This window comes from Boleophthalmus pectinirostris, unplaced genomic scaffold (assembly GCF_026225935.1).
Source record: "Boleophthalmus pectinirostris isolate CB_2022bp ecotype Guang Dong unplaced genomic scaffold, ASM2622593v1 HiC_scaffold_20, whole genome shotgun sequence".
Taxonomy (NCBI): domain Eukaryota; kingdom Metazoa; phylum Chordata; class Actinopteri; order Gobiiformes; family Gobiidae; genus Boleophthalmus; species Boleophthalmus pectinirostris.
In genome coordinates, this window is record NW_026571153.1 from 33,406,815 (window position 1) to 33,420,240 (window position 13,426).

Genomic DNA, 13,426 nt, shown 5'->3' on the forward strand with positions numbered 1-13,426 from the left:
ATCATTAAAAAAAGTAGAACAAATTACCTCTCATTTCCAATCTCCCCTAAAGCCAAAGAAACTCACTTTAAAATTTTAAATGATATTTACCCCTGTAATGAATTCTTGAAAAAACGTTTTAATGTGGAGTCCAGAACCTGCACATTTTGTAACAATGAAATAGAAACTGTTGAACATTTGTTCTTTTATTGTAACCATATTAGAACGTTTTGGAACTCATTCCAACTGTGGATGGTGGAATATGACACAGATTTACCAAATGTAACTTATAAAGATATAAAATATGGTGTAACTGTAACTAATAAGTTTATTACTAGCCAAACAATTTATTCATAAATGCAAATTCTCAAATATAAAACCCTTGTTCAAGGTATATCATCATGAATTTTTGCATTTTAAGAGATCCTTACGTCACATTAAATCTAAACAAGCCGTTATAATAAATGATTTTATGCAGTCAGATGCATAAGACCTCTTGCATTGTATTTTGTTGTATTAACATTGCATTGTGTGTATTTGTTTTATAGTTTTATTTTATTATTATTGTAAAAAAAAAATGTAATGCACATGCTCAGTTATACATTTGTATTGTTGACATAAGATATTTTGTATTGCCAGCACTGATTAATAAATTAAAAAATAAAATAAAATAAATACTGAGCTATCGGAACTCCTGTGTAAACGCGCTCTGGCGGACCCATTCTGCGGCGCACACACGGCGGAAATGGCCGGTGCTGCCTGAAAATCTTCTCGGGTGTGTGATGATGGCTCCGCTCTGACTGCTCCAGGGGTGAGCGGGTGAGTGGATGCGGTGATGTTTGTCCGGTGAGGCCACACGTCGCTCCGTGATGAGCTGAAGCCGTGGCTCCGTGTCCCGCCTCGGCCCCGCAGACGGTGCGCCCCGCTCTTCCACAGTAAGTGTGCAGTAAGTCAGATGCCCTGGCGTTGGACACGTAACCATCATCATTATCAAGAGGCACAGGATGAAGACTTTCCTGTGATTTCCTCTTAATTTAAGCTCCTATATTACACAGTCATCTTTTGTGAGCTTTAAGACATGTTATAATGTTGTTACCTCAAAAAAAAAAAAAAAAAAAAAAAAGACCTGGAGTTGTGATTTGTTTCATTCACACATGTTTTAGTACTCCTTTATTATTAGGCTGTATACATCTCCAAAGGTTAAAATGCTCTGTTCCACCTTGTGATGTCATGAAGTGCTCATTTTAAAGTTAATTCTTATTTTTAAGTTTTCTTTAGTAGAGGTGAACAATTCCAGGGTTGAAATGATCCAAATGAATCTAGTGAAGATGTATGGAGTTTAAAACCACATTACCACATGACATCACGAAGTGGAGCAAAGAGTTTTTAGTTTGAAAGAAGAACTCAAACTTAAATCTGCATGGCTTGTATGCTAAACATGTGTGAATGAAACAAAACACAACTCCAGGTATATTTGTGATGAGGAAACAACATTAGAAAGGGAAAATAGTATAAAATGGGCCCTTTAACAGTGACACAAAAGACAAGTAGAAAATCGATGCATTTTAGAGACAAGACAATAAATGGGCCATACCAGGCATTTTAACAGCACATGTCATTTCATGTACATAAGAAAAACGTCAGTCACTTTAGTTTTCTCACATAAGTAAACACGTCATTCATTACACAACATTTTGTTTCAGATCATGACTTGCAAATCAGAACAGGTGCCTCTTTAATACCTCCTCTGATTTTTTAATTGTATACCTTATCTGCCTATATGTGTAAAGTACATTCAAAGCTGCTCTATGTAACTTTTCTAATGTTGATAGAATGAATGTTGATAAATGTTCCTAGCCTGCCTGTCATCAAGGAGATGCTTTTATCTTGAATGTTCCACATGGGGAATTAAGGGATTATCTATCTTGCATTGTTCCACCCAAATACAGATCTTTTCATTGCTCAAAAACATGCACTCTTCTATGATTGGGTCGCCTTTCCTTAGAGCTGACCTGTAACTTGGCTGGAGGCATCATTTGTTTGTCTACATGGAGATAAATAAGTTTAAAGGGCCCATATTACGCTATTTTATGATCTATGTGATAATGTCGCTTCTTCATCAAAAATATGTATTTCATTCACATGTTAAACACAAAAGCCCTGTACATTTAAGATGACTTCTTCTCTCAGACAGAAATCACTCAGTTCCCCTTGTGATGTCATGTGGTAATACAGGAAGTTCTACACTGTGTTTTTAAATTCCACACTCCTCCACTAGAATCATTTGGATCATTTCAGACCTGAAATTATCCATCTCTACTTAAAGATAAAACATAGCTATTAACTTGAAAACTACCACTGCATGACATCACAAGGTGTTACAGAGCATATATATATATATATATATATATATATATATATATATATATATATATATATATATATATATATATATATATATATATAAAATAATATGTTTGCGTGTGTGTGTTTAAAACGATGAAGAACTGTATTGTCATGAGTAAAGGTAGTATTCCACTGAATAAAGACTGTTTAGTTTCCTTAGAGGATGCTGCTGTTAGTGTATGCTCTGTCCTAAACGGGTCGTCCTGTGTGTCCCTCTTCAGGTGTCCTGTGTTGCCATGGCTCAGAGGATGAGACTGAAGCTGAGGACGGTGTTTGTCCTGTACTTCCTGGTGTCTTTGCTGGGACTTGTGTACGCGCTCATGCAGCTGGGTCAGTGCTTTCAGAACATGGCAGGAGCAGAGGCTTTACTCACCTCTGTGATACTAATGGTGATCTAGCCTAGAAGAAGTGATTATATGGATTTTTCAGTACCCTTATGTAACTGTAATTCAGCATATAAAGTCTGTCTGACTGACTGTCTTATCGATCAGCAACATGGTTTAAAGTCCACATATAGGTTATAATTAGAGATGCAACGACATTTAATATAATATTGAATTGTTCGATACTGGTCTGCACGTGTCTCTCCATGTGCGCTGTGTTGTCATTTATTTTGGAAAACAATTATTGCAGAGTCCTCCTCAGATGCAGCAGAAAACCTCTCCATAGGGACTTGCAGCAGAAATGTTTTAACAGAGTTGGAGTTTATCTTTCAGTCACTTTTTATTTTATGTTGATAGACCATTCCAGGCAAAACAATAACGTCACCTAAAAATGTACAAATTGATCCCTTTATACGTACTACTATACTACTGCTACTACTATACTTGCTACTTGCAATATTGCAAGTACTTGATTGTTCTGCAGGCCCTCAAACACAAAATAAATGTCCATGAAACTGTTGCTTCAACCAGTCAGATTTTGAGCTGGTGTCACCAGGGCCTTCTAGCAGCGAACGACATCACCAGATTCAGACCCGTGATTGGACAGCCAGAGAGCGAACCAGCCAAAGCAGCAAACTGCATCTGTAGCGGAATCAGGACTAAACCAGGTCTAAACCAAGTCTAAACCAGGACTAATCTTGGACTTGAGAGAGTGAGAGAGTGTCCTCAAAGCGCGATCAGGCGACGGCTGCACTGAGCGGCCTTGTGCGGCGCAGAGCCCCGCGTGGAGCCGAGCCCAGCACGGCGTGGAGCCGAGCCCCGGCGCAGTCTTTTCGTCTGTGGTTACCCGACAGTCTACACTGGCGAACCTTCGGGCCAGTCCCGACAAACAGTCCTGGTTTAGTTCTGGTTTAATCCTTGGTTTAGCACCCCAGTGCTCCTCACTTCTTCTCCGTGCACCGGGCGCACCCGTCTCCTCACTTCTCTGTGCACGGAATCTCCACAGCTCTTTCTTTTCTGGGAGACGCCTGTGTCATTTCCAATCAAGAAAAAACTTGCTGGTTGAATAAAAGTAACTTTAAGTCAAAATTTGTCAGGGGTATGAATAATTTTGTGTGTGTGTGTGTGTGTGCGTGAGAGCAGGTCAGCGGTGTGACTGCACTGAACACGACCTGCCGTATGAGCGTACCATCTCTCGCCTGCGGGGGGAGCTCCACAAGCTGCAGGAGGACATCCACAAGATTGAGAGCAGCCCCCAAGCCCAGAAACCCAAATCCTCTTTGCCCACCATCTATGTCATCACCCCCACCTACGCCAGGTACTCCCACCTACGCCCACACAAGCCAGCTACTTCTACCTACATCAGCTACGCCCACCCAATGTTGTAGTTGTTTGTTGTGATGATGTTTGTGGTGATGTCAGCTCCCACTGTGCACCGCAGTTTTCTAATATAGAAGTCAAGTGAACGTATTTGTTTATTAAGTCGTTTAAGATGAATATTGTGATTTTAAAATGTTCAAATGAGAGCAGAATGATGCATGGGGGGCAGATGTTAGAACTATAGAGCACACACAAGCACAAATGCTCTGCTTTAATGTTGCTTCTAAAACTGTTACAATCATTTTTTAAGTGTATAGTCTCTCAGTATCTTTACCTTCGCTAATGTCCTGATGCCCTCCCTCTCCGTGCTCGATGCCAGGCTGGTGCAGAAAGCCGAGCTGACCCGTCTGTCCCAGAGTCTGCTTCATGTCCCCGCTCTACACTGGATCCTGGTGGAGGACGCTGCTCAGAAGACCACTCTGGTCTCCAACCTCCTGAGGAACAGTGGGCTGAGCTACACACACCTGCACATGCCCACAGCGCCACAAAGGAAACTACACGAGGTACACACACACCCGTACATGCCCACAGCGCCACAGAGGAAACTACACGAGGTACACACACCTCTCACCTCCTCTCACTATAAACACATGCAGAGGTTCTCCTCTCATCTGACACATGTTGGATTTACATGTCTAATGTTTAGTCCTGGTTTAGTCCTGGTTTAGTCCTGGTTTAGTCCTGGTTCAGTGAGGGAAGGATGGCGCGTAAGACTGACAGCGTCTGCAGTGATTTGTTCATGTTAATGATGTTACGAGTTGTCGTGTGATGTATGTTTTTCCAGGGAGACCCTAACTGGCTAAAGCCGCGTGGTGTGGAGCAGAGGAATGAGGGTTTGCGCTGGCTCCGTGAGGACAGGAGAGCCTTACCAGGGGGCGTTAGTGAACAGGGAGTGGTCTACTTCGCCGATGATGACAACACCTACAGCCTGCAGCTGTTCCAGGAGGTGACACGAGCAGACATTTTAGTTTAAGTGATACTGTTCGTGTTAGGGATTGGGATTAATATAAAAGTGTAAAGATCCTCACAAAAGATGTCATGAGACTGTTTGTCTCAGTGGGACTAAACACCTAAACTCTGCCCCAAACATTATTTCTAATAAATGGGCAGTATGGGAAAAAATATCAATATACATATACATATATAATTTATATCTAAATATCTATCTATATATCTATATCTATCCATCTATGTATATATGTATATATGTGTGTTTCTCACCTTCCACGGTGGTTGGTCTCTCACCCTCATTCTGCTCGGCTCCTCTACCAGAGGCCTGAGAGCCTGTGAGTTCTGCGCAGTATCTTTGCTGTTCCCAGTACTGCACTTTTCTGGACTGAGATGTCCGTTGTTTTTCCTGGTATACAGAGGCTACAACAGATACCAGGAAGAACAATATGTATGTGTGTGTATATATGTGTATATATATATAGATAAATATAGATATATATAGAGATATAGATATATAGATATAGATAGATATACATACATATATACATACATATATACATACATATATATACACACACACACACATACATATATATATATATATATACACACACACACACACACACACACACACACACATATATATATATATACATACATACATACATACACACATACACACATACACACATACACACTAATGTTTGTATTTTGTGTTGATAGGACTGATGTGCCCTCAGTTACACTGTGCTTTTAAACAAGCGTGTACAGCAGCAAAGATGTTGGTGCATTTGGAAAGTTGACTGTTGTTTGGATGTTCTCTCTGTGCTGTGTGTTAGATGAGGAGCACTCAGAAGGTGTCGGTGTGGCCCGTGGGGTTGGTGGGAGCCATGAAGTACGAGAGCCCCACAGTGAAGGCAGGAAAGGTCTGTCCCTGCTCTCACATTCCTCTGCTCTGTGAATGCTCCCTTAACGTTTGTGCTGTGCCCAGCTCGACATTTCATCCAGGGGCAGGACTTAACATTCTATTGCAACCATGGCACAGGCAGGTTAAAGTTATGATTTGCATCAGGGTTAGGTAGGTTTAGGGTTTAGGAACAGTTTTGCTCAACAGGACTTGGAAAACTTGAGCTGTAACTATTTAGACAAAAGAAAATTTTAAATAAATCAGAAATGATATTGTTATCCATTGACTACAGTTAACTAATAAAGATATTATTTCATTGTATTTAAAAGATCACAAACAATATTATGGAGTAAGAAAGCTGTCAAAAATATTCGTGCGCATAAAATAGAAATCCGTGCGTATTTGGGAAATCCGTGCATATTTGGCTGTAGTTGCGCATAAAATAAATATTTGTAAACTCTCAAATGAGTCCAGTCGTACATAAAATATATTGTGTGTATTTTATCCATCAGAATACGAATTGAAAAATTACGACGTCATGAATTACAATCACGAAATGAAAATGTACGATTACGCTTTCATCAGTACGAATACGAATTCACAGACGGAACTTTACTGTCAAAAATACGTCATCACTTCACAGACATTATTCATCGAGCAGAAGAAACATCGATCAAGATCAAGACTGCGCATGCTCAAGTTTGTAGCAGAGGGTAAAAACAGAGTAATAGCACAAACAGTGACCAACAAGTGGGTTAATTAAAATCTATTGTAAAAATGTCTTGAATTCGGGAACCGAACGCTGCTGTATAATATTGTGTAGAAACACCTTCTTTGAACGGGAAATTGCACCTATATGTTAGATAACATAGTGGAGCCAGTTGGCAACATCCGACGTAACGTTATCCCAGGGCTAATTAGCAAATATCAGGTTCTCTGTAGGTTTAGATTAAAACATTCACGACTACAGCCACAGCGAGCATCAGTCAGTCTTCACTTCAGCTGCATTTCTCGCATGAAATGCCACCAAAAGTTCCTCGGTCCTGTCCTGGTTACAGACGTCACAGCTAATGAAATGTTACACATTACAGTTTAATGCAGCTTCCAGCATCAATTAATGTTCGTGTTTACAGGCAACACCTTGGTATGTTTACAGTATTTACCGGTAAGTATAACGTCACCGTGACGTGGATGGATTTGCTCATTATAACCCATTATAACTCATGAAAAACCCATTGTCTGAAATGCAGCTGAGATGAAGGTTAAGACTGACTGATGTTCGCTGTGGCTGTAGTCGTGAATGTTTTAATCTAAACCTACAGAGAACCTGATATTTGCTAATTAGCCCTGGGATAACGTTACGTCGGATGTTAGCCAACTGGCTACCGCTATGTTATCTAACATATAGGTGCAATTTCCCGTTCAAAGGAGGTGTTTCTACACAATATTATACAGCAGCGTTCGGTTCCCGAATTCAAGACATTTTTACAATAGATTTTAATTAACCCACTTGTTGGTCGCTGTTGTAGCTTCTTGTGCTATTACTCTGTTTTTACCTTCTGCTACAAACTTGAGCATGCGCAGTCTTGATCTTGATCGATGTTTCTTCTGCTCGATGAATAATGTCTGTGAAATGATAACGTATTTTTGACAGTAAAGCTCCGTCTGTGAATTCGTATTCGTACTGATGAAAGAGTAATCGTAAATTTTCATTTCGTGATTGTAATTCATGACGTCGTAATTTTTCAATTCGTATTCTGATGGATAAAATACACACAATATATTTTATGTACGACTGGACTCATTTGAGAGTTTACAAATATTTATTTTATGCGCAACTACAGCCAAATATGCACGGATTTCCCAAATACGCACGGATTTCTATTTTATGCGCACGAATATTTTTGACAGCTTTCTTACTCCATACAATACTGTCAATGTCACTCTGTCTGTTGAACTTCAGTATTTGCTGTAGTTACATCCGCCGATTATGAAATGAACTCATTCTTTGTGGAAAACAGCACGCAGCAGTTCATTCGCTTTGATTGACAGGGAACGCTAAGTCCCTGGACAAAAGGCAGAGAATTTAGGGAGTCCATGTCTAGCTCCTCTCTGTCCCTGTCTCTCACTGAAGTGTCTTGTGTCCGTCTGGAGGTGGTGGGCTTCCACACAGGCTGGAGACCCTCTCGGCCCTTCCCCATAGACATGGCGGGCTTTGCTGTGTCCCTGCGTCTGCTCCTGACGCACCCTGACACCTGCTTTGATGGAGATGCTCCACAGGGCTTCCTGGAGAGCAGCCTCCTCCAAGGCCTGGTGACCATGGATGAGCTAGAGCCCCGCGCCGACAACTGCACCAAGGTACTCTTCACACTCACCCAGGTACTCCTCACACCCACACCTACACTGAGGTACTCCTCACACTCACCCAGGTACTCCTCACACCCACACCTACACTGAGGTACTCCTCACACTCACCCAGGTACTCCTCACACCCACACCTACACTGAGGTACTCCTCACACTCACCCAGGTACTCCTCACACACACAACTGCACCGAGGTACTCCTCACACTCACCCAGGTACTCCTCACACCGTGTGCTCCCTGTGTGTTCTCCATGTGTTCTCTGCATGTTCTCCATGCGTTTTCCGGGTGTCCTCTGTGTGTCCTCCGTACGTTCTCCGTGTATCCTCTGTGTGTCCTCTGTGTGTCCTCTGTGTGTTCTCCATGTGTTCTTCGTGTGTCCTCTGTGTCTTCTCCATACATTCTCCGTGTGTCCTCCGTACGTTCTCCGTACGTTCTCCGTGTGTCCTCCGTACGTTCTCCGTACGTTCTCCGTGTGTTCTCCGTACGTTCTCCGTACGTTCTCCGTGTGGTCTCTCTGTATGTGTCATTGTGTCTTTAGGCAAGACACTTGCCTAGTATGAAAGTGGTGTGTGTGTGAGTGTTGGTGGTGGTCGGAGGGGCCGATGGTGCAGATGGGCAGCCTCACTTCCGTCAGTCTGCCCCAGGGCAGTTTACACCACTGAGTGTTGAGTGAATGAATAATGAAGTGTGAAGCATCTTTGAGGATCTTGAGAGGCGCTGTATAAATGCAGTGATTAATGAATGAATTCAATCATTCAGGCCACAGTCTGTTGCCTCAGCACGTCTAACCTGTGCTTCTCCTGAGCAGGTTCTTGTGTGGCACACACGCACAGAGAAGCCCAAACTGAAGAGAGAGGAGGCCCTGCAGGCTCAGGGGCTGGGCTCAGACCCTGCAGTGGAGGTCTGACCTGAACCACTTCCTCCTGCTGCTGAAGAGCTGGAGAACACCATAGAAGAGCAGCTGTGTGAGCTGTTTAGTATGGGTCAGTTCATGGATCACTGATGGTACTATACATTATCACAAGAACTGTTAAGATAGCAAACACTGAATGTGTCTATGAGCGTTCAGCTTCTGATTTCTCCTCTGCAGCTAATGGACACGATTGTGTTTTCATGTAGAATGTCAGGATGGATTCATGTCAGACGGAGGGCAGGACTTTTTAAAGAGGGGGTATTTCATTTGACTTCTGTGGGGTATTAACTGCGAACACATAACATTTTTAGATTGCTCATTTAGATTACCTTTTGAAAATGCTGTAGTCGCTGAAAAGAACATTAATAGGTTTCATAAGTCACTCCCAAGATCAGCATGAAATTACTGCTGCACATCGCACCAGGTTTGTGAAGTTGTAGTATACAGTTGTGTATCATGTTTTTGTATACCGGTATTTATGGAGAATTGTTGTGTGGTAGCTGCATAGTACCCCCTCTTTAAAGAAATGTCAAATCAAAAGGACACATTTTGAATGTAATCATTAAAAAAGAAAAAATATTAACTTCAAGTTGGATTAAAATATGCAAAAATACAGATGCGAGAGTTTTTGTTAAAATGTCCAAGCTGCAGTGAACAAAAGGACTATGTATGTGTCAAATGTGAACATCCTGCCTACTGTAGTGTATCTCTAGAGTGTGCCTCCAGGGGCCACTGCTCCTGCTCTGTGAGAGAGCACTAGTCTAGTCAGAACTCTGAAATTCTCTCACATATAGTCTGCATGTACACACATACACACATTACTTAGCATACTTTAGGCGGCACAGTGGCTGAGTGGCTAGCACTCACGTTTCACAGCAAGAAAGTTCCGGGTTTAATCCCTGGGTCGCCCGGACCTTTCTGTGTGGAGTTTGCATGTTCTCCCTGTGTCTGCGTGGGTTTCTTGCGGGCGCTCTGGTTTCCCCCATCAACCCAAAACATGCACCATAGACAAAATGCTCGAGCTAAGGTCCTGACCAAGCAGAGAGCACACTGCTTCTGAAAGGATGACCGAAATGCAGAGATCAATTTCCCTACAGCAGATGTCGTGAGCCTGTAGCTTGGGAGCTACCAGTAGCTCTCCACTCTCTTCCAAGTAGCTCGCCAAAGGATTTATGAATTATATACACTGTGCTTAAGAAGAAAAAAATTATGAATTAAATGCCTATTAACATTGTAAATGTGTAATTTTGATGCCTAACTCTGTGCAATGATAAATTAATAATGGCTTATGTAGGCATCGAACTGTACAAATCTAAGGCTCTTTTATTTACGCAATTTCTTGCGGATGCTAAAATGAGTAGCATATTTTTTTGATAAAGTAGCTCACCAAAGGAAAAAGGTTGGAGACCCCTGCCCTACAGGGATAATAAAAAGTACAAAAAAAATACATAAATACATACAGGCGTACACACGTACACATGTGTAACTGATGTTATGCTCCTCTGAATGTTCTCCAGCTCATGACATCTACAGTCACTGTGCTGAAGACGACACAGAGTGACTCTTAGTATTTTAGATCTTCTGGTTGTGTTTGGTGTTCCATCAAAGTGTTACAAGCTTTGAGCTCCACACAACTTGTCTGATGTTACTTTATGGAAAGTTCTGCATTTTTTGTACTCTTCAAATATCCAAGAGCTTTTTATTTTAGTCCAGTATGAAGAGAGAGCACTGGTGAAACAATACAAATCATTGAAGTGTAGGTACCGAGCATTAAAAAAACAATTTTGGCAACACTCTGAGCATCAAGAGCAAACAGAATCCCAAAAGCAGCACAGGCGCCAGTCTGAAGGCTGCATCTCCACCGCACAACTGACTGAGTTTAGTTAGTTTCGTTAGTTTTCAGTTGGCACACAAACATAAGACTGGTGTCAAGTGACAAATCATTTCGAGGTCATGGGCCAAATAGACAGTTCTCATAAAAAGTGTCAAGCACTCTACTGTAATGACAGTGTTAAAAGAACATTAAACATTATTTTCTAGCTCCATGGAGGCAAGAAGATCAGATCAGGTCAGGTCAGATCTGTGGAAAGTTGAGCCCACTCACAGTAAACCGACATGTTTTTAAATACATAAAATACAATGTTAATTTGTCTTCTGTAGCACAGTTCCTCCAGTTACTCTAAATTACAATCAAATTACAATAACATGATTCATTCACTCAGTGTGCTAATGGGTGATGGAGACCTATGACCACGCACAGACACGCACGCACACACGCACACACACACACGCAGGTACACACGCACACACGCACGCACACACGCACGCACACACACACACGCGCACACATGCGCACACGCACACACACGCAGGCACACACACACACACACGCACACACACAAACGCACGCACAGGCGCACACACATGCGCACACGCACACACACACGCACACACAAACACGCACAGGCACACACACGCATACACACACACAGAAAGTTCTTCTCTCAAACAGTAAACACTCTGTTCCACCTTGTGATGTCATGTGGTAATACAGGAAGTGCTCCACTGTGTTTTTAAACTCCACACATTTTCACTAGAAGCATTAGGAAATTTTTATTTCTGGAAGTTCCCATTTCTGTTGAACAAAAGCTAAAACATAGCTTTTAATATGAAAATTGCCACTACATGACATCACAAGGTGGAACAGAGTATTTTGAACCTTGGAGATGTAGACAGACTCATAATAAATTGTCATTCAAACTTGTTTGAATTGAATGAAACAAAACACATGCCCAGGTCTGTTCTTAAGGAGGTAACATTCTAATGCGACTTAAAGTTCACAAGTCCATTTGCGTAATATCTTTCACCTTTAATGTGTTTATATGCAACTGCCACGTGTGATTTATGTGATTTGGTGCTTTTGTAATTAAAGGAACCAGTTCAGAAAACTCCATGATTATGATTATATTAGTATCTTCATACGAGGTTAATGGGCAGAGGCTGGTCACATGACTGGAGCTGTGTGCAGATTGGCTGTGAGTGCTTCCTGTTTTGTGGCTGCTCCGTCTGTTTCATGTCTTATTTATAGAGGATTTTGTATTGTGTAAAGATTTTTGTGTCAAATGAGTTGAATAAATCTAAGCATTGTGTTAAAAGCTCAAACTGTCTCACATTCTTTAGTTCTTACTAAAATTCCACCAAAATGACATTAGCCTTATTTTCCCTTTATATGAACAGTTTGTTAATGACCCCAGAATGTTTTTGTATTTTACTTCTGTGAGGTATCAACTTGTGTACTAACACATAATGTTCACTCCTCCTTCAGAGTGACATTATGACGCTGTCAGTCTGCATCCTGCTAAAGAAACTACTGCACATCACATCAGGTTTGTGTTGAGGTGTAGTGTACATGCTTTTGTATATTTATGGAGAATTTTTGTGTGGAGCACATGGATGACATCTAGTATTTTTTTTGATGAGCAAATACCATTAAAACATGATAGAAACCTCCATCAAGTTGATTTTGCATACAAGCAGCCCTCAATAAACGTGGGTAGTACTCAGTTACATTTACTTGAATAAGTAAATGTAACTGAGACTACAGACTTATTCGTCTGCATTATAACAGGGATCATAAAATAGTATCATTTGGGCCCTTTGACATGTGACCTGAGAGTGAAGTGATCATGCTGAGTACTGTTCATATTGTTGCTGTGGGCCTTCTGCTCCTGTCTCACTCACTCATAAAGGGCACTATATTTTCATAGGTTGTAAACAGTCTCCTCAGAGCAGTGATCTGAGCAGTGAGTCACCTCTGGAGCAGGTCCAGATGCACATCTGTTCTCGAGGCCCCGGGGCCGTCTCACTTCACCTCTGTGCTGACTGAGCCGTAACCACGGAGATGGATGATGCTTCAGGGGACAGCCAATCACAGCACAGGTGCCCATAAAAGAACGTGTATGAAGGTGACCTCACACGACTTGAGTCATGACAAGCACCCACAGCCCTGTTGGATCAGACAGATCACCTGCCTAACCTGCACCCACCTGTGTCACCCACCCCCTTTATCACCCATCCTCCTGTCTAACCTGCACCCACCTGTGTCACCCATCCTCCTGTTTCACCCACCCTCTAGTGTTACG

The 13,426-nt window shown here is 41.8% G+C and overlaps 1 protein-coding gene across 2 annotated transcripts; it reads left to right on the top strand.

Moving 5' to 3' along the window:
- Positions 1 to 717: 717 nt before the first annotated feature.
- Positions 718 to 12,446, top strand: b3gat3 (beta-1,3-glucuronyltransferase 3 (glucuronosyltransferase I)). Of its 2 annotated transcripts, XM_055156375.1 has the most exons (8): positions 718 to 914; positions 2,607 to 2,715; positions 3,912 to 4,086; positions 4,468 to 4,651; positions 4,933 to 5,094; positions 5,939 to 6,025; positions 8,161 to 8,364; positions 9,180 to 12,446. In XM_055156375.1, exons 2-8 carry the CDS (start codon positions 2,622 to 2,624, stop codon positions 9,276 to 9,278), a joined length of 1,005 nt encoding a protein of 334 aa, XP_055012350.1. In that variant the 5' UTR covers positions 718 to 914; positions 2,607 to 2,621; the 3' UTR covers positions 9,279 to 12,446. The 2 variants fall into 2 exon arrangements, with proteins under 2 accessions (XP_055012350.1, XP_055012351.1); XM_055156376.1 differs by lacking the exon at positions 9,180 to 12,446 and having other exon boundaries at positions 5,939 to 6,144; positions 8,161 to 8,351.
- The last annotated feature ends 980 nt before the right edge of the window (positions 12,447 to 13,426 follow it).